The sequence below is a fragment of the Eubalaena glacialis genome, chromosome 2, assembly GCF_028564815.1.
Source record: "Eubalaena glacialis isolate mEubGla1 chromosome 2, mEubGla1.1.hap2.+ XY, whole genome shotgun sequence".
Classification (NCBI taxonomy): Eukaryota; Metazoa; Chordata; class Mammalia; order Artiodactyla; family Balaenidae; genus Eubalaena; species Eubalaena glacialis.
In genome coordinates, this window is record NC_083717.1 from 154,924,463 (window position 1) to 154,952,116 (window position 27,654).

The window sequence follows — 27,654 nt, forward strand, 5'->3', positions numbered from 1 at the left end:
TGCACTACCTTGGACAATCTATTTAAAATGACTGGGTCTCAGTTCCTCATGCACAAAATGAGAGGCTAAGAATAGATGAGATTTTCATCTCACACCTGTTATGATGGCCACTACCAAAAACCAAAAAATAGCAAGTATTGGCAAGGATGTGGAGAAACTGGAACGCTTGTGCACTGTTGGTAGGAATGTGAAATGGTGCAGCCACTATGAGAAACAGTATAACAGTTCCTCAAAAAATTAAAAATAGAATTACCATATGACCAGCATTCCACTTCTGGGTATATACCCAAAAGAATTAAAAGCAGAGTCTCAGAGAGATATTTGTACACCCATTTTCGTAGCAGCATTATTTATAATAACCAAAAAATGGAAGATAAAACCCAAGTGTTCATTGATGTATGAATGGATAAATGTGGTATATACATAAATGGAATATTATTTAGCCTTAAAAAATGAAGTTCTGACACATTACAACATGGATGAAACTTGAGGATATTTTTCTAAGTGAAATAAGCTAGTCACAAAAGGACAAATGTTCTATGATTCCATTTATATGAAGTGCCTAGAGAAGTCAAATTCATAAGTCAGAAAATAAAAGGGTGGTTGCCAGGAGCTAAAAGGAGGGAGGAATGGGAAGTTTTTGTTTAATCGGTATAGAGTTTCAGTTTTGCAAGATGAAAATAATTCTGGAGATTGGTTGCACAACAATGTGAATGTACTTTACTGTAAAAACGGTTACAACAGTAAATTTCATATTCTGTGTATTTTACCGCAATTAAAAATAAAAAAGAATGGATGAATTTCATCAACTTTTTACAATTCTATGTAACTTTTATCCTATATCTAGTATAATAGTAGTTGCTTCTGCTAGACTTAGAAATAAATTTGTAACAAGTATATTCCAATTAAGGGTTGGTGCCTAGTCTCATAACTTTACAAAAAGAAATGAATTAAGTCATAAGAAAGCAGAGCACATTATATAATTTTTTTCCAAAACATTGAAATAATGAGTCATTAAGAAAGGTGTCTAGTGATGTGTACAGAAAGTGACTAAAATACACAATATAATTAGCAAACCAAACAGTGGAAGGCAAACTCAGACAGGACTCCTTGCCCATCAGAACAGGCCAAAGCAAACAAGTGTATTTTGTATTGTGCTGTGAAGGTCAATAAACTCAGACTTGGCCAGTTCAGGAGTGGGAGAGAGATGCAGAAACCAGGACCTTTGGAATTGAACCTCACACCAAAATTCAAATTATAGGATAGAACTCAGATGTTAGCTGTGTTTCTGTTGCCTGGAAGGTGACTTGGGGGGAAAAAACAACCAACCAGGTTCAGGGTTTCAGAAAACTATTTCACCAGGCCATTTAAGGGAGAGCAAGTTTGATTTCAAGGTTTAATCAGAAGGTGAATATAACTGTTTTTTCAAGTGACCAGAGGGCAGATAAGGAAGTATTCCAGAGGCACCACTAAACCCCAGGGCAAGAGAGAGAAAAGGAAATGGTGTTCTTTCCTCACTTAAAATTTTTCTTCCCGACTATCCAAGTAAACACGCTCATTGAAAATACAGTACGATGGACAGTTGTTATTTTGATGGCCTAGCAGCTCTCTTCTTTTCTCGGTACATTGCACACTCCTTATCACACTAACCATCTGGCCATAGTGGGTGCTGCTGTCTTTTTTTTTATTTAAATTCTGCTCCAGCATGGGGAATGCAGGCTGCACTGACTTGCCCCAAACTCAAGGAGAACAGATCCTGTTACCTCCTGGTTGATGCTGTCTTCTTCCATAAACCTGCCTTCCTGTGCACTACCCTCCCCTCCCTCCCTATCACCACCCTGGCCACTCTGATTGGATATGTGATCTAAAATGGGCCAATGAAAATTTTTTGTTGGGATTATTTTAGCTGGATCTGCCACACCCCACAAAGAATGAGGGAACATTCTCTGCCTCTGTAGTGGAAAAACTAGAAAATGTGAATCCAGGAGCTTCTGGCAACAGAGTCCTATGGCTGCGGAGAAGGCAGATCTATCATAGAAGACATTGATCCCAATGTGCAGAGAGGAGGGGGAAGGAGATTTGGAAAGAGTCCCTGGTTCCAGTCAGTCCTAGTAACTGGTTCAGTAAGCCAACAAATATCCCTTTAATTAAGGTAGTTTGATTTCGGTTTCTGTCACTAACAGTCAGAAGAGCTCTGACTTGTATCAAACAAAAAAGTATAAAGAAACAGAATAATATGCATCTGTAGTGCTACTCCCCAGGGGCAACAACTGATAACGTTCTGTCATATGTACTTGTGATCTTTTCACTATGCTTTATTTTTATTTTATTTTTTTAGTATTTTATTTATTTATTTATTTATTTATTTTTGGCTGCGTTGGTTCTTCGTTGCTTCGCGCCGGCTTTCTCTAGCTGCGGCGAGCGGGGGCTATTCTTCCTTTCAGTGCGCGGGCTTCCCATTGCGGTGGCTTCTCTTATTGCGGAGCACGGGCTCTAGGCGCATGGGCTTCAGTAGTTATGGCACGCGGGCTCAGTAGTTGTGGCTCCCGGGGCTCGGTAGTTGTGGCGCACGGGCTTAGTTGCTCCGTGGCATGTGGGATCTTCCTGGACCAGGGCTCGAACCCGTGTCCCCTGCATTGGCAGGCGGATTCTTAACAACAGTGCCACCAGGGGAGTCCCGAGCTTTATGTTTGTTTGTTTTTCATTATATCATTCTCCAGTATTATTGAAAATGTTAATTACAAATTACGGTTTTAACTACTGTTCCCGTAATATTGGATGTTTAGGTTATTTCCAAGTTTTTGATGCATGGTGGGCATAAATTTTTGTTTGTATTTCAAATTATTTTATTGGGATAGAAAGAGAATTACAGAGTCAAAGAATATGAAGAGTGACTTTTTAAGTTTTTTACTTCTGGTTTTTTGGTTGCACTGTGCGGCTAGTGGGATCTCAGTTCCCCAACCAGGGACTGAACCCAGGCCACGGCAGTGAAAGCCAGGAATCCTAACCACTAGGCCACCAGGGAACTCCCCAAAGTTTTTTACTTCTGTTGAAAAAGTGATATATGATAAAAAGAGTTAAATATAAACCTTAAGTTAGCCTTCCATCTCTGACCTTCAATCATGTTTCTTCTTCCTCAGATTCTTTCTCTGTCTCTCTCTGTCTCTCTCTCTCGCAATATATATATATATAAATGTGAACACTTGGGTTTTATCCTCCATTTTTTTTGAATTGTATTTTAATTTTTTATACAGCAGGTTCTTATTAGTTTCCTCCATTTTTTGGTTATTATAAATAATGCTGCTATGAAAATGGGTGTATCTTCCACAGCCACTTTTTAAAAAGCCTATCAAATCATGGTGGTAGAAATACTCTTGTGTACTTCGACTTTAACAATTTTAACAATGTATTTTTAAATAGCTGCTTGGCATTTAATTGCCCCCCTCCCAGTGAAGGACATTTAGGCTTTTTCTAGTCTTTTGCCACTACAAATAAGTCTGTATTGAGTACCCTTATATAAACGAACATCACAACTGTGCAAATACATCAGTAAGACAGACCTCTAGAGGAGAAAGTACTAAGTCAGAGTATGTGCATTTTTATTGTGCTAGGCATTCCCAAAATTTCTCCACAGTGGTTACTACAAATAGGCTCCCACCAGTAATATATGAAAGAGTATGCTTCCTGATACTTTCACCAAGATAACATATTAACAAATTTTTATATCTTTGCCCATGTGATCAACAAAAATTTGTTTCTTTTTGTTCTTGTAATTTGATGAATTGCCCTCTGGAAAGGTTGTACTAATTTATACTTCCATCTGTAATATGTCAAACTATCTGCCTTGTTGCATCTTCACCAGCATTAAACACCATCATTACTTTAAACCTTCACTAATTTAAAAGGAGATAATAGTATCCCGTTCCATTTTTCAAGCTGGCATCTTATTTTATTCATTCATGCAACATATATTTTCCAGGCACCTATAGTGTGGCACATTGTTCTGACAACAGTGGTAAGATACCCTCCTTGCCCTCAAGGTGCTTACATTTTTTTTGATTACTTGTGAGTCTGAACATTAAAAAATGAGCAGTTTCAAGTTGTATTTTAGGAATTGTGTATTGCCTCAGATGTTTTAAGGAGATAGGAGATAATGGTAACTTAAAGATGATGTTTATCATTCTGATGGAAGTGGCATCTATAGATCTGTAGTGGGAAAATGGCATTTCCTGACTCATTTATGTGACAACTTCCATTCTGTTACCTAGAAGGGAAAGTCCAGAGGTTTCAAGAAAGCAAGCTAAATACAGTGGCAGATACCATTAATTGACCCCCAGTGTCTATTGTCCTCTTCTTCCTTTTAGGAATAGAATTATCTGACCTTTTAGTAGGACATATGGCCACTTAGCTAGAGGTATATTTCCCTGGGAGCTAGGCATTGGACATGTGACTGGGATTGGGCCAATGATATGTAAGAAGTGACATAAGCAATATCTTGATTGTTTCTTAAGGTGGAATCTCCTCCTCTAGACTTCTTTCTTCCTTCAGGCTGGGAAATGACAGGGATTGGAAACCAATGTTGAGGGTCACAGAGACAAACTGCCAGCCTGGGATTTTAGATGACCCGGTGAGGCAGAACTACCTTGTCAACCTAGACTATTCATCTCTGGACTCTTACATGAAAGAAATAAACTTCTATCTTATTGAAGTCACTGTAATATGTGGCCCCTGGAACAGCAGATTGGCTCATTTACTAATTGATATATGTACATAATGTGACATGGTATAATAGGTACTACAGAGACCTAAAATATCTGTTCTAATTGGCCTCTGTAAAGCCTGAAATTTCCTCATTAGAGAGTCCACCTTCTGAGTTAAGGTCTCACAAAATAGTTTCTGTAGAATACTAGCTTCTCAGTTAATAAGAGATATTGAGATATTGCTAGAAGAAAAGGGCTAGTGTAAATTAAAATTGGGACATGCAGAGTCTTAGCACGTTTCTTTACTGCAAGCTTTCTCAGATAATTTCATATGCTGGTGTGCATCATGAACATTCAAGAATGTCATAAAATACATATTCAAAAAATACGTTTCAAAAAAAAAAGCATTTCTAAAACTTAAGTGATCACTTAAGTGGCCAAAATTGAATCCATTTTTGTGGATTTTGTGAGCATTTTAAAGGACTAATGTTCTTTGGAACATATCTTGGGAAAAGCTAGTTAAGACTTTAGACTCCAAGAACCCTTTTTAAGGATTCTCAATGAGAGGCTGAGAAATTTACATATCTCCTGGTCATGAACATTTTCTCTAATAGATTTTGGAAGCTTTTGATTTTGGCAGTAACCCTAAAAAGAGGAGTGAGCTTATATGTAGAGTCAGTGATTTGTTGGGGGAGGGGTCTGGCGGAAGGATGATAATAAACTTAGTACTCTGGGACTACTCTAGGCAGCTTAGGTCACTGAAGTATGACCAATAAATCTGATGATCTCATCTCTCTGTACATTAGTCAGTTATTGCTGCAATAATGTGCATAACAAAAAACCATAATATCTTAGTGACTTACATGACAAATATTTTTCTCACCCCCAGATCTGAGGGTCAGCTAGAGTGACTGTGATTTGGGCTGTGAATTGAGTTCAGATCTGATCCACATGTCCTCCATTCTGCAATCAACAGGTGCCCAGGGAATGTTGTTCTCATGGCAAAAGTATAAGAGGGTGGAAGACTCCCTGGTGGCACAGTGGTTAAGAATCTGCCTGCCAACGCAGGGGACACAGATTTGATCCTTGGTCCGGGAAGATCCCACATGCCGTGGAGACTAAACCAGTGAGCCGCAACTACTGAGCCTACCCTCTAGGGCCCGTGTGCCACAGCTACTGAGCCCACATGCTGCAACTATTGAAGCCCACCCGCCTAGAGCCTGTGCTCCGCCACAAGAGATGCCACTGCAATGAGAAGCCTGCGCACCTCAACGAAGAGTATCCCCGGCTCGCCGCAACTAGAGAAAGCCTGCCTGCAGCAATGAAGACCCAACACAGCCAAAAAGAAAAAAAGAAAAAGAAAAGAAAAAAGTATAAGAGGGTGGGATCTCTAAGGCAGCAAGTCAATTCATACAAGTACATTTAAAGCTTTGGTTGGATATTATATCCGCTCACATTCCATTGGCCAAAGCAGGTCACACAGCCAAGCTCAATATCAGTGAAGCAGAGAAACATAATCACCTCAAGAACAAGGTGCTGCAGGATCAAGTGGCAAAGGTTATGGTTATATATGTATTGAAATCTTTGGTTATCTGCTTAACTGAGTGATTTCACTTATAAAGATTAATCTTAATGAAATAATTATGGATATGCCCAAAGATATACCTACACAGATATTCTTGAAGGCATTTCTCAATAATAAAAAATACTAGGAACAAAGAAAAAAAACTGGAAACACTTGAAATTTAATAGTAGAGACTCAGTTGAATAAATTGTAATCTGTCCAAACAATGGAATCCTATGTAGTAACTTAAAAGTTAACAGTAATAAGTAACAATTATTATGTGTTTTGCTAAGTGTATTGCATGCATGCTTTTGTATAATCCTTGCAGAAAGTCTGTAAGGTAGGTACTATAATTATTCCCAGTTTACAGATGAGGACCTTGATGCACAGGAAGATAAAGTAATCTGCCCAGGGCCAATCAAGTAGTAAGTGGCAGTATGTGATGGTTAATTTTAGATGTCAACTTGACTGGGCCATGGGATGCTCAGATATTTGGTTGAACATTAAGAACAAAAAGGCTGACCTTCCCCTGAGTAAGAGAGAATTCTTCTTCCCTGATTGCCTTTGAACTGGAATTTTATTTATTTATTTATTTATTTATTTATTTATTTATTTATTTATTTATTTTAAATTACTTGCTTCTGGTCTCAAACTGAAACACTGGCTCTTCCTGGGTCCCAAACCTGCTGGACTTCAGACTAAAACTATACCATCAACTCTTCTGGTTCTCAGGCCTTTGGACTTGGACTGGAACTAAGCCATTGACTTCCCTGGCTCTCCAGCTTGCTGAGCCACCCTGACAATCTTGGGACTTGTGAGCCTTCATAATCGAGTGAGCCAACTCCTTATAATAAATCACATATATATATATGTACATGTGTAGAAATATTGTGAGTTCAGTTCCAGACCGCTGCAATAAAGCGAATATTGCAATAACATGAGTCACACAAAGTTTTTGGTTTTCCAATGCGTATAAAAGTTATGTTTACACTATACTGTAGTCTATTAAGTGTGCAATAGCATTATGTCTAAAAAAAATGTACATAGTTTAATTAAAAAATACTTTATTGCTAAAAAATGCTAACCATCATTTGGCGATGCAGGGTTGCCACAAACCTTCAGTTTGTAAAAAAATGCAGTATCTGTGAAACTCAATAAAGCAAAGAGCAATAAAACAAGGTATACCTGTCTATAGATAGTGGTTAAAAGGGTAAGCTTTGCTCAATGAGAAAAGAACAGTCTCTTCAACAAATGGTGCTGGAAAACCTGGATATCCACATGTAAAAAATGAAGTTGGACCTTTATCTTATGCAACATACAAAAATTAATTCAATGGATTAAAGACCTAAATGTAAGACCCCAAACTTATAGAACTAGAAGAAAATATAAGAGAAAGTCTTCATGACACTGGATATGGCAGTGATTTCTTGGACATGATGCTAAAAGCACAGTCCACAAAAGCAAAAATAGACAAATGGGACTACATCAAACTTAAAAACTTTTGTTCATCAAAGGACATAATCAATGGAATGAAAAGAAAGCCTTGGAATGGAAGAAAATATTTGCAAATCATATATCTTAAAAGAGGTTAATATCCAGAATATATAAAGAATTCCTACAACTCAACAACAAAAAAATCAAATAACCAAATTTAAAAAGGGGCAAAGGACTTAAATAGACATTTCTCCAAAGATGATATACAAATGGCTAACAAGCACAGGAGGAGTGAAATTAAAAAATGATAATGCATTTCATGATTAATCATTGTCTATAGAGTTTAAAATCCTTATTATAAATGCTATATCATCCACTGAGAACATCCTTTCTCTCTGCCCTGCCAGAGTGCTCCTACTCATTCTTTGAAATACAATATCACCTTGCCTGTGGGGCCTTGTACAACTCCTAGGGACATGTTGTACATACCTCTTTTGTAGTACTTTAGCATGAATAGGTCCATATCAATCCACTTAACTTAGTTCTTAGATGCTGCAGACTGGCCTGTTCATATTTGAATCCCAAGTGATGAGCCGGGCACTTGGCACATGGATGCTGGGGTTTGGCTTAAATTAAGTAAACCGATTCAACAAAGCCAAGCTTTGAGAGCTTTTCAGATCTGGTGTCTCTAGAGTTTGGAAGTGGTTCTTTATCAGAAGTTTGCTCCTCTGGTACAGGAGCTTGGGCCCAGATCACAGACCTGGTTTTATGTTTATGTACAAGTGCATTGGCATTTTTAAGACTTGGACTTCATCAAATTGGCACTGGGGAACTCAAATCTCCACTGAATGTTGCCATATTTTAAAATTTACATCAGAGAAAATGAATGGGGAACACATGAAATCTATGACCCAGACCCCTGAGAAGTATGCATATGAGGTATGTGATCATCAGGCATAGAAAGTGATATGATCAGATTCAGGATATTTTATCAAAGATTACACTTAACTGTTTTCTTTTCTTTATAAAAATTATCTTGGTTTACAGACATATCTAATAGTTTTCATGGAGAAATCTGACTAAGAAAGACTGAAAAGTGGTCTGTCAGTGTGAACTAATGAAAAATTTGGAATAACAGAAAAAAAATTAAAAGGCAGTTTTATTTATAGACCATGTAATAACAGAAAAAAATTTTCTTGTAGGCTCCATGGAGATCTGCTGTGTTAAAAGAGAGGATTACTTTGTATTTAACATTTCAATGGCTACTGTATTTGAGAATGCATTTAAGGGGTTTAAAGTGTTTAATAAATAGTTTTCCACCTTAGATGCTTTACATGTGGACCCAATCTGGTTCATGTATTTAATTTACATTGTTAATATGCACCATTTAAAATAACTACTGGCTGATGATCTTCAGTCTCTCTGCACCATCTACATTGCACTGACCAGTTAAAACTTCAATTTGCATTGAGATTTAGGTCAGTAATAGAGAAGCTACTGTGTGAATCCTCACTATTTAAAGTGTGGTCCCCAGGCCAGTAGTATCAGCATCACCCGGGAGCTTGTTAGACAAACAGAATCTCAAGCCTCACCCCAGACCTACTGAATCAGAATCTACACTTAATCAAGATCTTCAAGCTATTTATATATGCACATTAAAATTAGAAAACACTAGCTTGCAGCACTCATCTCCAAAGTGGGGTATATTTCCTCCAAAGTGTGTCCAAGAAGATTCCTTGGGAAAGGTAAACAATGATAAGAACTTATTCACCTTTATATACTTGTATAATTTTGATTTTGTGAATTTTAATAATATGTATAATATTGCATAGCAGTACATGAATACAACTTTAAAATAATAAAAGTAAAATAAAATAACTAAAGGCAAATTTTAGCCTAATTTATTCCTCCTTGAAAAAACACAAATTCTGTTTTAATATAGCGTGACTCATGCTGTGAGCTCAGTATTATAACACTACCAGTTTGCTACCTGATTCAAAAATCTGCACTCATCCTTGGGAAGACAGATATGTGTTAAGATATCAGAGTATGACTGTATAATGAGACTAGAAGTAAGGGACTCTTATTAGGTGAGATTGTATGTATTCTTAGAACTAGTGTGTGTTCATTGGAGATATTTTGGAAAGTCTACCTGGGATGATTGGGATAGGACACTTGGTCACTTTTCAAAAAAATATATATATTTTTATTGAACTATAGTTGATTTACAATGTTGTGCCAGTCTCTTGATCACTTTTAAGATCCCTGATGAGTATTCATGCAGGGACAGAACTTAATCCATCCCGATTCCCATTAAGTGCTAATACAATAAATTTGCCAAGGAATGAATATTGTTTATACTAGGATATTCAATGTCATCCAGATGTTAAAGAACACAGTAAGAATATACTTATTAAATAAATAAAAATGAATACAAACTTGTATTACATTCCCTAATTTAAACCAAATATATATTTTGGGTTTCTCTTTGGCACATCTCCTAAGTAGCTCACACCTTAAAAAGCAAAGAAAACAAAACAAAAAACCCAGAACAACCCTTGTTTTTCTATGGCTAATTTTTATGGTTTCATTATAGCTAATGACTTTTCAACACAGGAATCCTCTTGAAGTAATTATCCAGGCTCTGGATAAGATGTGTGTGGGGAAACTACACTTAACTGTTTTCAGAGGATCCAACAGCTCAGATTCCACTGTCTGGTCCTTGATACCCAGAAGGGAAGTGGAGCACATTAAGAAAGGAAAGGGTGACATTTGCTGTTCCTCCACTCATCCATCCTTCTCTCCCTAGTCCCCAAACCCACACACATGCACACATACACACACACAAACACACACTTGTCTGTTGTGCTTAGAAATAGCGAACACCGTGCTCAGTTTTATTAATCTGCAACTTATCATCCATGATGATAGCTTTGTTCTTTTGCATCTTTAAAAGGCTTCCTTAAAATACAAATTCCCCAGGGGTGGAGGGTTGAGCTCTTCATACCTTAAACTATTAACCACCCACACCAGGATTATCACTTAAGGAGCTTGGGAAGCTAGGACAATACCTGAGGGAAGGGCAGACCCATTAGGGAGCAAAGTAGATACAGGTGAAGAAGGTGGAAAAGTACAAAAGCAGCCCTGCCTCACCTAGCTCTACACCTCTAAATAGTCCTAGGGGGTCACAAGTTGTTGACTCAATATCAGTTATTTTATCTTACATTTGTAGCCCTTGGCAGGTCACAGTGTACTTTCACTCTGCAATTGATTCCATCGTCTTAACATGTGGGGTGGCCTGGGAGGGAGTGCATTTTATTAACCCTTTTTCTCTTCTTATAACGACATGGATCTCAAATATAATGATATCCAACACACTCATTTCAATGGAAAAAAAGAGAGGTGAGTTGATATTTCCTAAATCTAAAGGCTAACTAGAATCCAGATTTCCTGATGCCTAAACTCTACATTCCATTAACTATTCCTCATAGACTCTTTAGACATCTGCTCAGTGTAAATACAATAATAGGAATATATCCATAGAGAGAATATTTTTAGAAAGCATATCTGTATATAAGTATAAATACCGCTATTTTGAAACATTGATCTAAAAAAGCTTAGTGAGTACATTTTTGCTAATGCCCCCAATTGTCTGTCAAACTTTGTATCATCTGGAACCCAGCCTCTGTTTGGAAGTAAGTGGAAAAAACCTTGGAGCAGTAAGGAAAATAATCACCATGAAGACCATCTACTAATGCTAGAAGATTCACAGAACCACTCTCAGACCCTACCCCAAAATGCAGTGATTTATGTTTGTTCTCTAAATAGGGAAAATACTTTAACCAGCTGAGCCATAAAGTTCCCTAATCCAAGCAAGTGAAATGATTTAAAGGGATGGATGACTGTTAGAGTCACTATTCATCCAACAAATAATTTTTAAGTGCCTACTGTGCTCTACTACACTAAAGGAGAAACAAAGATGAAAGTGTTGAGGCAAACACATAATTACAGTGATGTGATAAGTGCCACACGAAAGGAAGATATAAATTCCTGTCTGATCACAGAATCAGCCATGTACTCTTCTGTTTATGAGGGTGAGACAGAGCTTCCTGGAGCAGACTCACTTCCTAGTGAGTCTGGGAGATCTGGTAGGTAAGAAAGAACCTGGTGCCTGCAGGGAACAGATTCATGTGGCTAGAGACGTGACCAGACAGAGAGGTAAGGCCTGGGTCTTGGAGGCTTTGTATGTTAAGGAGTTTAAATGGTATTTCATAAGCAATGGAGAGCCATTGAAGATTTCAAACTAGAATGTGAGGCTGGGATAAGTCTTGAATTCTGAAAGTCCTATCTGAATATAGTTGTAATGTAGCCTGGAATGAGGACCAGACCCTGGATACCAAGCAGGCAGAGGCTGCAATAATTCAGTCAAGAAATGGTAAATACCTAAACTATAGCAGTAACCCTAGAAATGGAGGGGAAAGAACTAATTCAAGAGACAGTAAAAGAGCAGACATGGATAGATGTAGTGATCTGGTGGAGGAGGTGGGAAGAAAGGGACAGAAGACGCCAGAGTGAATCCCAGATTTTATATTTGGCCAATGGATGAATGAGGAACACAGAGTGGGGAACAGGTTTACAGTGAAGATAATAGTTTAAATTTTCATATATAGAGTCATAGGTGACTAGGACATTCTGAAGATACCCATTAAGGAAGTGCATCTACCAGCCTGGAGCTCAGGGCACAGGTTCAGACTGGGACAATCATAGTAGGAAGATGGCAGCTTTGGCTAAAAGCAGGAGGCCGAGTAGACAGAAGGTTTAGAGAGCACAAAATTCTGGAGACATTTGTGGACAAACTGCCACACACGCTTCAAGAGCTCCTGACATATTTCCTGTCGAACAGTTTAGGACAATGTGACATAGTTTCTTAATCCCTGCCGTCCCTCTTGCCTCCCACAACATTCTCCAAAGAATAGGCTGCTGATATTTTAAAGTGGAAGTCATGTAATATCATTCCTTGCTTCTCAGAATCAAATTCAAACAATTTGGCACAGACCAGTAAAGCTCTACCTGTGATCTGGTCCCTGCCTATCTCTCTGACTGGATCTCCTTTCACATGACCCCTAGAGTGTATAACACTGTGATCCAGCCGCTGTGCTCCTCCCTCGGGCCTTTGTACTTGCTGTTCCCTATGGCTGGAATGCTCTTTTCTAGGTCTTGCAGCCTGGCTCCCTTGAACCGTTCAAATCTCTCTTCTGAAATGTCACTTCTTCAGAGACCTTCCTTGACCAATCTAATCCCCACCTCTACCCATTCCCCATTCTCAATTCAATCACCCTGTTATTGTCTTTATAGCATTGACCATTATCTGAATGTATTTTGTTTATTTACTATCTACTGTATTGGAAATGGTGAGGTACAAAGGTAAATTTCCACATTTATTATTTTTAAGGCAAACTGGAAAGGTGGGATGGAATCATATAGCTAAAGGTCTTGAATTCCCATTGAGGGGTTTTAATTTGCTAGTTTCCAAGGAGCTATAAAAATGTTTGAAGTAACACAACATTTTAATCAACTATACTACGATAAAATAAAATTAAAAAATTTTGTCGCTAAAAAAAAGTTTGAAGTAGATCAGTAACCTTGTCAAATGTTTTAAAAATGTTTCATTAAGGGCTTCCCTGGTGGTGCAGTGGTTAAGAATCCGCCTGCCAATGCAGGGGACATGGGTTTGAGCTCTGGTCCGGGAAGATCTCACATGCCGCGGAGCAACTAAGCCCATGTGCCACAACTACTGAGCCTGCGCTCTAGAGCCTGCGAGCCACAACTACTGAGCCTGCATGTCACAACTACAGAAGCCTGCATGCCTAGAGCCCGTGCGGCTCTAGAGAAGAGAAGCCCGCGCACCGCAGGGAAGAGTAGCCCCCACTTTCTGCAACTAGAGAGAGCCCGTGCGCAGCAACGAAGACCCAATGCAGCCAAAAATAATAAATTTATTTAAAAAAAGAATTTGAAAAAGAATATATATATGTATAACTGAATCACTTTGCTGTACACCTGAAACTAACACAACATTGTTAATCAACTATACTCCAATATAAAATATATTTTAAAATGTTTGGTTAAGATATTATAAAATATAATCACTCCATAATATTCTGACCCAATACAGTACCCACTTACTGAGACACTATTCACTTTAACTGGTTTAACTACATAGAAAATTTGTAAATAAATGAACTGAATGACAAGATTATAAAAAACTCTACACATAATACCTGAAATTAATTTGATGACTTTAGTTTTGTAATAGAGTTGTACAGGTGGTCCCAGTCTGTTTTTTTATCTAGTTTCCTCTTCATTTCAGTGTGGGAGGCATGCAAAATCAGATGTCATGTAATTTTAACATGAGGACCAAACTGTACTAAGGCTGACTCTTCTACACACTCAGTAATGCTGTTCTGTCCATAGTTTTAAGCCAAACCACTGGTGGACCCAGCTGTGGTATAACCAGACTTTGGCTAATGGGAGTGCTTTAAAGATGGGGTGATACTGAGCTCTTTCAGTAAGGTTGGGAATGGAAAGGTCCTTGGACCTTTCAATTTAATTCCATTAAAAATGGTATCAGATTCAGATTTTGGGACACCCAAATGAATGACACATTTCTTTCCTTTAAGGAGGATGAAATCTGATCATTTAGCTCTGAGTATGCAGTACAATTAAGTGAATTGGGTAATTTTGTATAAAGACCAACAGACTATTTTCCCCAAATGACTCCTCTTATGTTTGCAAGCCTATGAAATGTTTGTGGATTTTTGTTTTTCTTTTCTTTACTCTTCTCTGCTTTCGCAGGGATAAATAACTTTTTCAACATAAGGTATGTATAAATATAAAGTTTATTTAGCATAGTGTTTAGAAAAATAAGTTCACATCATTTCAGAAAACAAATAAAACACTTAATTGTCCAGGCATAAACCCCTATTACAGTACAACATACATACTTTAGATCTCTTTGGTTGGGTAATTAAGCACAGAAATGTTCTGGGACATGCTCTGTGTGCCATCACCTAACAGTGCAGTATAGACTCTGTTACCCCACCCCATGATATACATTCTGTATAGATTTTCTCTTTGTGTAAGGCACAGTAAAACCATATTGAGTATATAACTGGTTGCCTCTAAACATACAGTACATGCAACAAAAGAATAAAAAAATTTTGAGAACCCTGAAAGCCAAAAGAGTCACATGCTATACAATTTTGAGTAATAAAATGTGTGGTGGTAATAAGAAATTAACATAAAATGTATCAGTTAGATACAAAATAACTGTTACTCTATTATCTAAGCTCTAAGAAGACTTTGAAACATCTTCTATAAAATGTAATTTTTTCCCCACAGTTTTCCTGAATTATTTATATTTTTATGATGAGATGATCTGTCAAAAACATTTTAAAGAATGAAGAACTTCTGGTTATGTACTAATGCACACTTGTCTAACATGTAGTAGGGCAGGCTGCAATATCTACCCAATTATCCAGCTTTTAACATGCAAGACGCAAGGGCATATACAGGGAGATTTAAGGTCAGTGTGCAATTCAACTATGAATTTTATCTATGGCTATAACATCTACCTGCCTTTCATAACACAAGAAAGGCACTGAAATGTGTATAATTCAGTCTTTTCTTTACTATGAATATGCGTGAGCTATAAAGCAGTACAACACAGGTGCTTTTGCTTGACTGAGGAACAAATGCACCTTCTCTTTAAACAACAGGCTGTCCTTTACTGGATGTAACTAAGAGCTATATATCAATTCTGACTGATAGAGTGCATAGATAGGCTCACACAGCCAGCAGCAGGGGTTGGGGTTTGCAGGGAGTTATTTATCCCTATTCTGATTCCTCTTTTGGGATCATTAGAGGGTCATTTGCAGCATCTTCAAGCATTGGTTTACGTAAGAGGGAAATTCTGACAAGGGTTCTGAGTCTGGCCCTTGGTACTGCAAAAAAACATTTGCAATTCTGTGCGAGGAGATCATGGGGTTTATCTTATTTCATTCCCATATATGGGCTACATACCAACTGGCCCTTATTTTACTGAAAGAACAGAAAAGAACAAGTTCTTTATACTGTGCATTGATTCTTACCTGGTATATATTGTATAGCTACCTGGAGTAATTGTAGGGGTATAATTACATCATGTTGGAGTATGAATAGGTTTCCTAAGTAAGTCTTAAGTTTTGTGCTATCTTTTCTCTTTCTTAAGGAAGAAAAGAGGAAGAACTGTGAATAAAAGAGAGGCTTATATTTTTGGAAGACACAAAACTTTTCCTGTTATATATATGTATATATAACATATATAACTTTTTAAACCTTCCCATCTTTCTTATTGGATGGGTATTTTAAAATAATTAACAAACTCTTGATATTTGCAGCAATCAAGTGGAAAACATCATTTTCATGTAAACTGCACTCTAGACCCATGTAATTAATCTCAGTAACATGATCAGCACACACCCAAAGAAACAAACAAGCTGTATAAGTAGTGGTGGAGTGGAAGAGAACTCTAAAAAACCTGATGTTGTAAAACAAAACAAAACAAAAAAACACGTAATTCCAGCAGTTTAGGAACATTCGCTAATTCCATAAAAAAATGGGATCTAAGTTCTTTATCAAAATGATGGGGGAGAAAAAAAATGATGGGGGAGGAATTCTTCAAAGGGCTCTTCACCTATGCCTGCAAGTTCCATTTGTAATAAGAACAAAAGTTAAATCCTCTATGGCCCTTATTCAACATGCTGGGCTGATGGGCATGTAGACACTTACAATGGACCCTTTGTTCCGATCTTAAAGAAAGCAAGATGTGGTGACATCTTCATGTTCAACAACTTTCTGTCATCTCTGAAGAGATCATTTTCTCACTTTTCTTGCTTTTCAGAGACCAGAGACTTTACTCACTACATAAATGTATTTGTATTATTACATCTTCTGTTCAGAGTCCTGATAAAAACTGTAACCACAGCTCACAACGTTATCAAACAAGCTTCTTACGGAAACCCCGAAAGATTTACTTTTAAAGAAGAGGTGATAATATAGTGCAAAAAACAGTCATATATCATAATGTAACAACTGAGTTAAAACATTTAGAACTAAGTTTCAACAGGACATAATTCAGCTCAATAGAAGTTACATATTCTTTCTTTCCTTTAAAATGGTTGTTTTCATAGCCTCCAGAATTGGTTTTACATGGTAGTCTATAACTGTTACTTCTTTGTAATGAAAAGTATCAACAATAATTAATTGTTCAACCACTTGCATCATAAACATTAACTCTAATAATATAAGTGAAACTTAAGTTCTTCAGATTTAGAGCAATTCTGTGAAATTAACCCTGTTGGATAGTAGAAAGGAGTCATCAGTGCTTCTGTTGACACTTCTGTACCTTAGTAAGAGTAATAAAAAGGCCACAAGGTAAAAAGGCACATAGAATTCTGTAGAAAGTATATTTAAATGAATCAGAGAGTTGCTAAATAAAGAACAAGGATGTGAAAAAAAGTACCAAAATTCCAATATTGGGAGTTAGATTTCTTGTTTCAGTGTTATTAATATTGACCTTAATAGACTCCTGATAAAAATCATTACTTTTAAAATCCTACAAAAAGTAAAACTTTGTTGGAAATAACTGTTCACTTCCTGTTCAAACAATAAAAATAAATTAAACAGTACGAAAACATTTTTCTTTTCAGTTCATAGTGTCTGAAGTATAAGAGAAACATATACAGCATAAATAAAATTCACTGTAATTACCCAAATTCTTGCTTATAGGACTAATATATTTACACTCATACTGAAGTTTGTTTCAGAGATTTTAGTGGAGTTGCAAACTTTCTCAGCCACAGTGAACTATTAGCAATCACATTTGGAAATGTATAGAGACAAGCCAAGACTTTCACAAAAATGCTGAAAAACAGAAATGCATATATTCAAAAATATACCCTTAGAATAGTGTAGAGTACCTTTTATGCTTCTTAACCTTACCAATGCCCGTGGAGTAAAAGTAAACAAAAAGAATTGTATTGTTTCTAATGCTCTGTAGTGATATTTAATTTTCTACCTTAAGTGTATACATTTTTAATTTAGAAAACTATTTATCAAGTTCCATTTGATCTTAGAATTATGTTAAGTCAACCAAATGATACACTTTGACTTCTTGATATATTTCATCTTGTTCCTCTGTCTCCATCTATTTAAAAGAGAACACATGTGAACAAAAAGGCTGCAGTAATGCAGTTCTACTCCTGCATATTTAACTGTGATCTTCATGCAGATCAATCCAAAGTCTTTTGAATGCATTTACTTGCAAAACTAATGTTTCCCTTCAAATGGGAAAATCCTTTATGTCCTCAGGTCTTCATGAAAAGATTTGCCTGCTGATGCCAGGAAAAGAAAAAAAAGAAATTAAGTTTACAAGTCTTGCATCTCTTCATCCAATTGGACAGTCTGGAGCTTGGCAAGCTCTTTTTTGTCTGTTTCCAGGTCTTCACAGACAGTCTCAACCATGCCCTCTAAGACATACTTGGATTTGGAGTCCAGCATCATTAAGTTGCTTGTTGCTTTGCTCTCAGAATTTGTTAAGAAATTCTCTTTTATGTTAGCTACTGATTGCATAACCAAATGATGTTCTCTGACAAAATCCTGGTGTACTGTAGGGGAGGGGTGACTCACCTGGGCTTCAGCTGTGGGAACTATTTCCCCAAGGGCAGCCTGGGTCATGGGTACTGATAATAGATCTTGACCAGTAATAAGGGAGCAGTTCTGAAGAGTTGCATAGTTAGTGTTGCTGACAGATGTCACAGTAGATTTGCTTGCCACAGGTGCAGACATTGGCTGGCTATCAACAATGTCAGGGTTTAGCTCAGTGGGGTTTAGTAGGGTAGGGGAAGTCAGGGAAAAATTGTGAGTTGGGGATACATTAACTAAGGAGGAGGACAGTGGGTGGAGGCCACTTCCCGAGATACTTTCAGAAGACAGGTTTGCATTTACTTGTGCATTCTGATTGACAGGCATCAACTGAGAAAACACCAGGCTCCTCTCCACGCCCTCCTGTTTAACAGATCCTATAGTCTGGCCTGAATTAGGAACAGTGTATACCACTGCACTGGGAGCAAGAGAGCTCAAGAAAACCTTTCCTTGCTGGACTGTGGCGGACTCACTTGTAAATGTGCTCCCATCTGAAGTGCTTGAATTTACTGAAATATTACCTAAAAAAAAAAATAAAGTACAGATTATCATTGATGGGGCTGATAAGGAAAGAAAAAAGTTACTTTTTTACACACATGATTTTTCTCAGGTTCCGTAGAATCACCTTGAGCACTTAAAACTACAGATTTCAAGGCTCCGCTCCTGAGAATCTATCTGACTCAGTAAGTCCCAGAACAGGTGTATTTTTAACTCCTTGAGTAATTCTGGTGATGAAGCGGGAGCGAGAACTACTGGCTTAGAAATCAAATGGAAAAAAATAATTTTTGTTTCCAAGTTCTAATTTCAGTCAACTTTCTGGTTCAGTATTACTGAGACTTGATATCTCTCAATTAGTTGATAGTTATTGCTCGCTCTGCCAGTTAGAACTAGAAAACACAAATGCGAAAGAGAATGCCTTTGTTCAGGGCAAGCCCAGTAACTGACATAAAATATAAACGGAAATGCAGAAAATACCACATAAATGAGTTACCCTGGGGCTTACAGTTAACCATATAAACCTGTACAGACAAGTTGCAAAGTTTCACCAAACTAACCATAATGTCAAGTCAACAAAACATTCAATAGTTTTTTTTTTTTTTTTCCTTTTGTTGTGCTAGTTCTGAATTTTCAGTGTTGTAGTGACAGGAAGAATTAATGATAATAATGAAATGTGCTTTTTAAAATACAGATTAACATAAAGAGCTAGAGCTAATGCTTCTGTAAAAGGTTTGTATCTTTTGAGACTCTCATTATAATGTTCTACAGAGACCATAAGTAGAAAAAGAAATATAAGTAGAAAGCTGAGTTGTTCAAATCAGCTAACTCAGACAATGCAGATGAATTAGACCCCCTCCCCCTAACTCACACCATCAAATAAAACCCTTTTCTTTCTGAGTCTTTTCCTAGGCACAGTGAAATAATGGCAATTATCTTGCCAGTAAAGGAAAGGTGGACATGGGGGAGTTTTGTGACAGAATAATTCAAGTAAGGTGTTTACCCTGATCTTGAATTAGATGTTCAGTAAACTCTTCATTATTTTGAGAAAACAGCCTAATGTTAAAGGTAATTCACCTAAAACATTTCCCTCCTTGAATTAATAGAATAATTGTGATTATGTTGCCACCTGTATCGATAAATGTATGTCACAGGGCTGTTTATATGTCTTCCAAACATTTTTAAGCACCTTAAATGCAAAGGAATGGCTTTAAACAAACAAAAAATGAAAACACTTTATTTGAACTTAAGAAAAACATTTCTACATATGTTTGAGCTCTTCTCTAACGTAAATCTTTGTTCCAGGTCAAACAAACTAAAAAGGCTTTAAAATTCTTGTTGACTACTAAACTGTAGCAAAAGACATCTGAAATAGATGGTTACTTTGTTGTGTGTATGCATTTGTGAAACTGTTTGCCAGTGTATTTGTGAATAAAATGATTCATTATTTTTTGATAGGGCTATATATAACATAATAGGTGTGACATTTTCCCAAACTGCTACGGAATATAAATAAAATAATATTTCTAAATGTGTAGATATTATAAAATACATAGATGAAGGGGGAAAAGCAGATGTGATCTAAAACTTGATATTTAAGTACAGCTGCAACTGAATTACAAATTGAACAATAATTTCAAAATCAGTTTTAAAAAAAACCCAGTTGAGAAATGATATAGGTACAAAGTATAATTTTATAATGATGCTTAAAAAAACCCCTTATTTACTCAGATTATAAAGTGAGTAAAAAATGTAGAGATTCTGCTTTTCTATATAAATTTCGACTATAGAAAGATAATCTACCTTGTCTAGCCATTTTTAAGAAAGGCTTGGTATCTGTTTTGAGAAAGGCTGAATCCCCAAATGCTTTACTGAGAACTGCAATACACAGTTACTCTAAGGGAAGGAACGTTGTTTCCTGGGCCATCTGGTTAAACTTATGTCTTCAACTCACCCAGACAAGTCTAAGGATTGACAGCTCTGTCATTTGATCTTAGCTACTTTAACTGAAAATGCTGTTCTTATTCATATTAAATGTCCCATTTTAAGAATTAGCTATTAGTTTGTAATAATTTTCTATGGTAGCACTTTTTTAGATTATGTGTGAGAAGTATTCCTGCTTTTCTCCTCCCCCAATGTACATACCATGCTTTTTGCTCAAATTTGTTGTCTTTAAAATGTTACCTACTATTTGGAAATTTCCTAAAGAGAGAAAAAGGGTTAGATCCACATTAAAGTATTGTAAACTAAGCACTTTGGCTTTCCCTGTGGTTTTCCTATTTTTGCCTTGTGTTGGATAGTGACTAAGCTTAATCCTTTCCATAGCCTGGAACAATGAAGAAATAAATAGCATGCTGCAGGACTGTTGTGTGTTACTATACTACCATTTTACCTAAAGAGAAACAAATGAACAGAATGGAATTTACTGCACAACAATTCTTCCATTAATGCCTCAAACAAACTGAAGTAGACCATAGTTGTGGAAACAAGAGTTGTGTATAAATTGATTTTTTTTTTTTTTTTTTGATAAAACCATTTTACAGGAAGCTGATCTTTAAGGCAAACAGTTACTTATTTTGTTTTGGTAAAAATTTGGACTTTCAGATTTGCTTCCAGGGAGGCAAATATGCACTAACATCTCCCACTCCTGAATTCAAGCAGCTCTGCAACCTCCACTGCCACTCTAACCATTACTGTTTCTATAGAGAAACAATGACACAGAGACATCCAGATTTGCTTAAAGTCATTGAAGAACTGGCATATCAGCCTCAGGTTTCCCAAATTTCAGATCAGTGCTTCCTTTAGCAGATGCCTTAGTAAAGCCACCAACATATAAAATAAGGCTTACAGTTACTTCCATAAATAAACCCACACATTTAGGGGGCAAGTATACATGCACAGCAACAGCCAATCACACACTCCTCTGTTTTCCCTTTAGGTCTGTTAGTCTTACTTATAGGAGGAACATGAATCAAACGCAAATGACCCAGTCTCTTTAGCTCGCTCTTCTAAAACTCCTTTTGGTCAAATAAATAATGCTTAGGTGAAGTCTACACATTCTTACCAACTGCTTGACTTATTTTGTGTTCTAGCAATATTATTAATTTTTAATCTTAAAATGTCAAGCAGTGGGTTATTTTGTAAGCACCGATTGACTTAGCATATTTCTATAATTGTAGAACTGGCAGGACTCGCTGCGAACTGTATTTTTCCATTCAGTTGTTGGAAAAATAAAAGCCCACCCCCATGATGCCAGGGAACCAAGCAAGCTGGATATTACATGGATGTTGTGAAGAAAGAGAAACACATCAAGGCTATTCTGCAGCTGTGGCAGCCAGTGAGGTACCTGAACAGTAACAGCAATCTATAGCTCTCACCAAATACGTCATTTACAGCAGCTGGCTAAAACATTCACTGGTGCATTACGGTACCAAACCAGACTTTTACCTTGTGAAGCTGCCACTGAAACAGGAGGCAGCTGCAGTGGAGAGAATCCAATGCTCCCATTAAGGAACTGACTGCTTGCTCCGGAATTGGGGATCTGGACGATGCCATACTGGTTAATTTGCACTGGTGTGGTAAAAGTCACTACAGAACCTCCATCCTGGGAAGCCACTGCTTGAATACCTTCTCTTTTCACCTCAGTGCTGGGTATCAGCCCTGGGAATGACACAGGAGCACTGGGGCTGTAGGAGGTGGTGGCTGCTGAGTTAGCTGAAGAACTCTGGAGAACTTTGAATTCCTTCACATCCTGGGAGGTAGACCCCAGTATGTCAGTCATGGATATACCATTGCTCACAATGTTTGATGCCATTTTTGGTGGGTTCAATGACACTGTCTGTGTATTTCCCACACTTAATCCATTAAGGATAACTCCATTGGGTCCCTGAATGAAAGAATTACCATTAAGGAAGACAGGTGAAGTACTGGCAGGTACCAAACTTCCATTCAACAAAACTCCAGAAGAGCTTAATGATATTTTAGCATTTCCAATTTGTTGCATATATACTGGCTCCATGTGACTGGAAAGGCTGAGGTTGGTGACACCATCGGATGAACTGGAGAGTGGATGAGGAGACAAATCTTCATGACCCTTGCTGGATTCATCTTCAGTGCTAGGATTGCCATCCGACTCACTGTACAGAGGAGGAAATCAAGACATTCAGAAAGTCATGGGAATGACAATCTACATAGTGCCAATTGTTTGGAAAACCAGCCTCTAATCCCATTAAAGGTAGTGTTTAAGGAAAGCACAGCAGGAAGTCTTCTAGTCTTGTTTTAGCTATGAAGCCTTTCAGCAGATTCTGACCAGGGCATCTGGGAAGAGGAACTCTCATGTCTCAATAACCTTTACTAATAATAAGTTCAGAGAAAGTCCAGAGGTCTAAAAGATATAAATTCAGCTAATAGGATTTACAGGAGAATTGTCTACACGTTTTTATAGCATTGAAGTTATTTATTACTGTTAAATATGCTGCTACCTATACCACAGAAAAAAAACTCATTAAAGGGTTGGTCAGTCATTTCTGTTTAGGAACTCTTTCCCTTTCCCTCAAACCAATTCACATTAGTGTGATTTTGGAGGTAAATGAAACTGTCAAAGGAGCAGGAGGTGGGAAGTACTCAGTTTTGTCTGCCAGTTAGTTAACAAGAGATCATTTTCTCACCTGCTCCCAAACTTCTACTCCACCAGACTGACAACTATCTCATTCAACAAAGTGGCTGTCTTGCTGTAGGAAAGGCACTTTCAACCCAAGAACTGTTAAGTGCAGTCGCCTTTGAATCCAAAGAAAGCCATAGAGGCCTATTTAACAAACACCATCCAGTGCCCTGGTGAGGTGGGAGGGAAAGGGTGTGGGTCACTCAGTGGCCTTGTACCTATCAGACCCCTTCCCCAGCACCCTCAGTCCGTCTGTTCCAAACAAGACTGTGTTCCTCAGCTCTCCGATTTGGGGGTAAATACCAAATCTGGGGAGGGGTAGTGGTGGGTGTTTCCCATTTGGTCTGAGGCTGGGCCGGGGGAGAAAGGATGGTAGGACAGAGGCAGTTTGGAGCGCGGCGGGACTTGGCCCAGCATAAGATCCGACATCCCTGCAGTGCCCCGAGGTCGGTTCGCTTTCATGCCGAGGGGAGGGGATTACCCCGGCTTTGGACTGCGGGGCCAGGAGCGCAGAAGGCGCTTTGATTTACGAGCTGAGGCTGAGCCGCCGTCGCCGTCTGCGAGGGTGACTCACCGGGGATGCGGGTGGGAGGTAGATCCGGAAAGGGGCCTCAACCAGGCAACTGGGCTGGGAGCGGGTGTGTGTCTTGGGGGGGCGAAGCAGGCTGTGTGTGGCTGGGGAGACGCGGGGAACGCGCCCGGCCAGGGAGTGGAGGCTCCAGGGCAGCTGGCCTGCGCGCCGCGCCCGCTCCCCACCCCGCTACCCCCTGCCCATCGGATTCCATCGCCGACAGGATCCGCTGCCTCAAGCAGGCACGGGGACAGGTGGCGTGGAGTTACCAAGGCGCCTCCTCTGGGTCGCGCCCCCGCAAGTCTGCGGAGGGGTGCACGCAGGTCGCAGTGCGCGTTTTGTTTTGGTTACCGCGAGGCCGGTTCCGGGCACGGAGCCTCCCTCCTGCCTTGGGCGAGAAACGGGCAGGAGCGGCCCGCGGCGGGCTCTGGAACGCGCCGGGTGATCACCTTCTCCCCGCCGGGCCGGGCTCCCCGGCTCCCAGATTCCCCCCCTCAGCAGAACCTTAGAGCTGCTTTTGGATTCTTTCTCTCCTTTCCCCGCAGGGCTGGCGACACCATCCATTTCGGCGACCTTCTCTTTACTTTGTCCAACAATACACACAGACACACAGACCAGGTGTCTGACTCAGGAGGACGTACAAAAGAGGAGGAAAACCCGGTATTTTCTACCGGTTGGGAAAAAATACCTGGCAGTCAAAAAGTTCAAACCCGCCAGGGTGGGCGCTCAAAGAGGTGCGGAGTGGATAGCGCCCCCAGTCCTTCCCTGCTGTTCGCCTGGTGCCAGCCTGCCCCCAGCCCCAATCACCACACCGGGAAGGAGCCCCGCAGGGTTCGGGGGCCGGGGAAGCCGCCCTCTAGCCCCACCACCCCGGCGGCGCTGAAATTCGATCCGAAGGAGTTCAGAATCAGGTTTCAAAACACCGCAGAGCCGAGCCGCACCAACACCCCACAGTTGCCGCGGCCGCGAAGGGAACCACAGCGGGCAGGGTGAATGATTAACTCTGTCATATAAAACCTCGACGTCCCCAGACCCCCTTCTGCGCTTCCAGACCCCACCAACTTTCTTCTCCCTCCGGAGCGGCCACGGCCACCTCCAGCTCCTGCCTGGGGCAGCCGAACCCTGGGCGTCCGGGAGCGCGTGCGCGCGCCGGGCCGGCGTGACCCCGTGGAGGTGCAGACCCCGGCGGGTGCTGGCAACCCCCGTGGGCATCGGGCGGCAGCGAGAACTGCCTTTCCGGCGTCTACACACGATCCTTCGCCCGGCCAGAACCGGGGAGAGAGTGGCAACTTCAAAGCCAGAGGGATGGGGGTAGGAAACCGGGCAGCAGTGACCAGCCGAGGTGGGGGCGGGGACTGAGACCTAGGCGGGCGACCAGAAACTTCTGGGGGGAGGTGGGGAGAGGGTAAGGAGCAAGGTTCCCCCGCCCCTCGCCGCCGCCGCCCCCCCTCCCCCAGCCGGGGAGAGAGGTGGGGGGCGGGGAGAGGTGGGCAGCCGGACCAGGCTGGTGGGGAAGGTAAGCGCCATGTTTGCGAGCACTTGGAGGAAAAGAAAGCTGGGAAGGGGGTTGGGGAGAGGAAGGGGGAGGAGGAGGAAAGTTGGCGCTCACCTTTTGGACTGGGTCTCAGAGGGGTTCCGATCGCGCTGCCGGCGGTTCTTGAACCAGTTGCTGACCTGGGTGAGGGAGAGGCCGGTGATCTTGGCCAGGTGCCGCTTCTCGGCCGGCGAAGGGTAGCGATTCTGCTTGTAGAGCTCCTTGAGCGCGTTGCGCGACTTCTCCTTGAAACAATACACCGTCTCCTCGCCGTCCCAGATGGTGCGGGGCAGGGGGAATTTCCTGCGCAGCCGGTACTTGTCCACGGCGCCCAGCGGCCGGCCGCGGGCTCGCTCGGCCTCGGTGTAGCGCGCCTTGTACCAGAGCTGCTGCAGCAGCGGGTGGTTGGCCGACTCGAAGCTGTGGCTCTCGAGGATGCTGTAGAGCTCAGGGTAGATGCCCTGGTGGAAGGCCACCAGCGCCCGCGCCTTCAGCAGGCTCTCGTTGCCACGTAGCAGGTCGCTCTGGGGCAGGGACCACAGGAACCGGGCCAGGCGGTCCAGGTTGCCCCCCTGCTGCAGCGCCTCGCACACGCAGGCGACATGGTCGGGCGAGAAGGCCAGTGGGGTCTGCGCGGCGGCGGCGGCGGCCGCGGCGTGGTGGTGCCTGCCCAGAAGTTCCGAGTGGAGTTGTACCTGATCCGCCGCCGCTCCGGCCGCCGCCGCCGCAGCCACTGCCCCTTCCTCTCCGCTCACCCTGGCGGCGGTGGCCGCGGCGTCCCCCGGCTCCAGGGGGAAAGGGGCTGGAGCCGGGGGGCTCAGCCCCGCCGCCGCGCCCCCCGCCACTTCTCGGGGCGCCTCCTGCCCTTCCGAGGCGCTTTCCATCCCATTCTCCTGCTTGATGTCCGCCGCACTTGCAATCTGCCCGGTGGGGGAGGAAGAGGACATTTTTTTGTTGTTTATTTTCCTCCCTCCCTCACTCCCTCGCACTCTTTTCCTCTTTCTTTTCCCCTCTCTTACTCCTCCTTCTTCGTGTCCCTCCCCCCTCCCCCCCTCCGGAAAGCCCACTCCCTCCCTCCCGGTTTCGGCTGGATCTGGCCGATCAGGTTTCCCCCCGGCCACGCAGTCACCATTAAGATAGCTGCTAGAGCAAAGTAGTGTAAAAGGATAGCTGCTTTCTGCTGTTCCCCCAACGTGACTCCTCCGGTTGCTGCATACTATATGGCACTGGCGGCCCGGCCGGCCCGGCCGCGCCTCCTCATTGGCTATTTCACATTCAGAGGGAGGAGGAGACACCGTTTCTATCCCTGTCGATCACCCGCCTCCCACTCCACCCCTTGCCGTTCCCTCTCCCCCTGACCCCCAGGCACCTATACCTGAAGGGAAACACCGACATTCTTTTCAGGCCCTGCTCCTGGGCGGGAACATGCCTAATGTGGCCTGAAAACTGGACAACAGACTCTTTCAAAGAGAGTCCCTACGATTCCAGTGGGAACATTAATTATGTGGCCTTAAGGTCCGGATGCGAAACTCTTAACAAAGAGACCACCCTCAGCATCTAGATGACAAAATTTCAGAGGACAATTCAGAAGCTTCCCTGGTATCTCTCTACTGCCCTTCACCCCCCTTTCAGATGTCTTCATTAAGGATTTTTATTCAAAAGGGTCAAGAATAAAATGGCACTAGGGAATGCTCTAAGGGGGAAGCACTCACAGTAAATTAAAATTCCAAAGGCGGGGGGAATGCTTGAAAACGGTATAAATAGCCCACTGAGAACACAAAAACAAGAAGCCTTCAAAAAAATGTGTTTAACCTTAAGTCACTTGGCGGGCTGGCAACCCAACTGAGTTGAACGTGTTACAACTGAACGTACAGAATGTTTTACCATATGTTTATCCTGGGTCGGTAGGGTGGAAGAGATCTAACTTTTGGATTATAATAACAGCATGGAAATGTA

At 40.8% G+C, this 27,654-nt stretch overlaps 1 protein-coding gene across 2 annotated transcripts; it reads right to left on the minus strand.

The window, feature by feature from the left end:
- Window positions 1-18,113: 18,113 nt before the first annotated feature.
- Window positions 18,114-26,875, minus strand: SIX4 (SIX homeobox 4). Of its 2 annotated transcripts, XM_061182647.1 has the most exons (4): window positions 26,828-26,875; window positions 25,774-26,618; window positions 22,381-23,069; window positions 18,114-18,959 (listed from the first exon to the last, which is right to left on the minus strand). In XM_061182647.1, exons 1-4 carry the CDS (start codon window positions 26,828-26,830, stop codon window positions 18,163-18,165), a joined length of 2,334 nt encoding a protein of 777 aa, XP_061038630.1. In that variant the 5' UTR covers window positions 26,831-26,875; the 3' UTR covers window positions 18,114-18,162. The 2 variants fall into 2 exon arrangements, with proteins under 2 accessions (XP_061038630.1, XP_061038628.1); XM_061182645.1 differs by lacking the exon at window positions 26,828-26,875 and having other exon boundaries at window positions 25,774-26,645.
- Window positions 26,876-27,654: the final 779 nt, after the last annotated feature.

Excerpts from the sequence above, each read along its gene's own strand:
- SIX4 (XM_061182645.1), bottom strand. The coding sequence starts at position 26,645 with ATGTCCTCTTCCTCCCCCACCGGGCAGATTGCAAGTGCGGCGGACATC. Across the intron at positions 23,070-25,773 it reads TCTGAGACCCAGTCCAAAAG|TGAGTCGGATGGCAATCCTA; the intron begins GTGAGCGCCAAC and ends TCCTCTGTACAG. Across the intron at positions 18,960-22,380 it reads TTCAGTGGCAGCTTCACAAG|GTAATATTTCAGTAAATTCA; the intron begins GTAAAAGTCTGG and ends TTTTTTTTTTAG.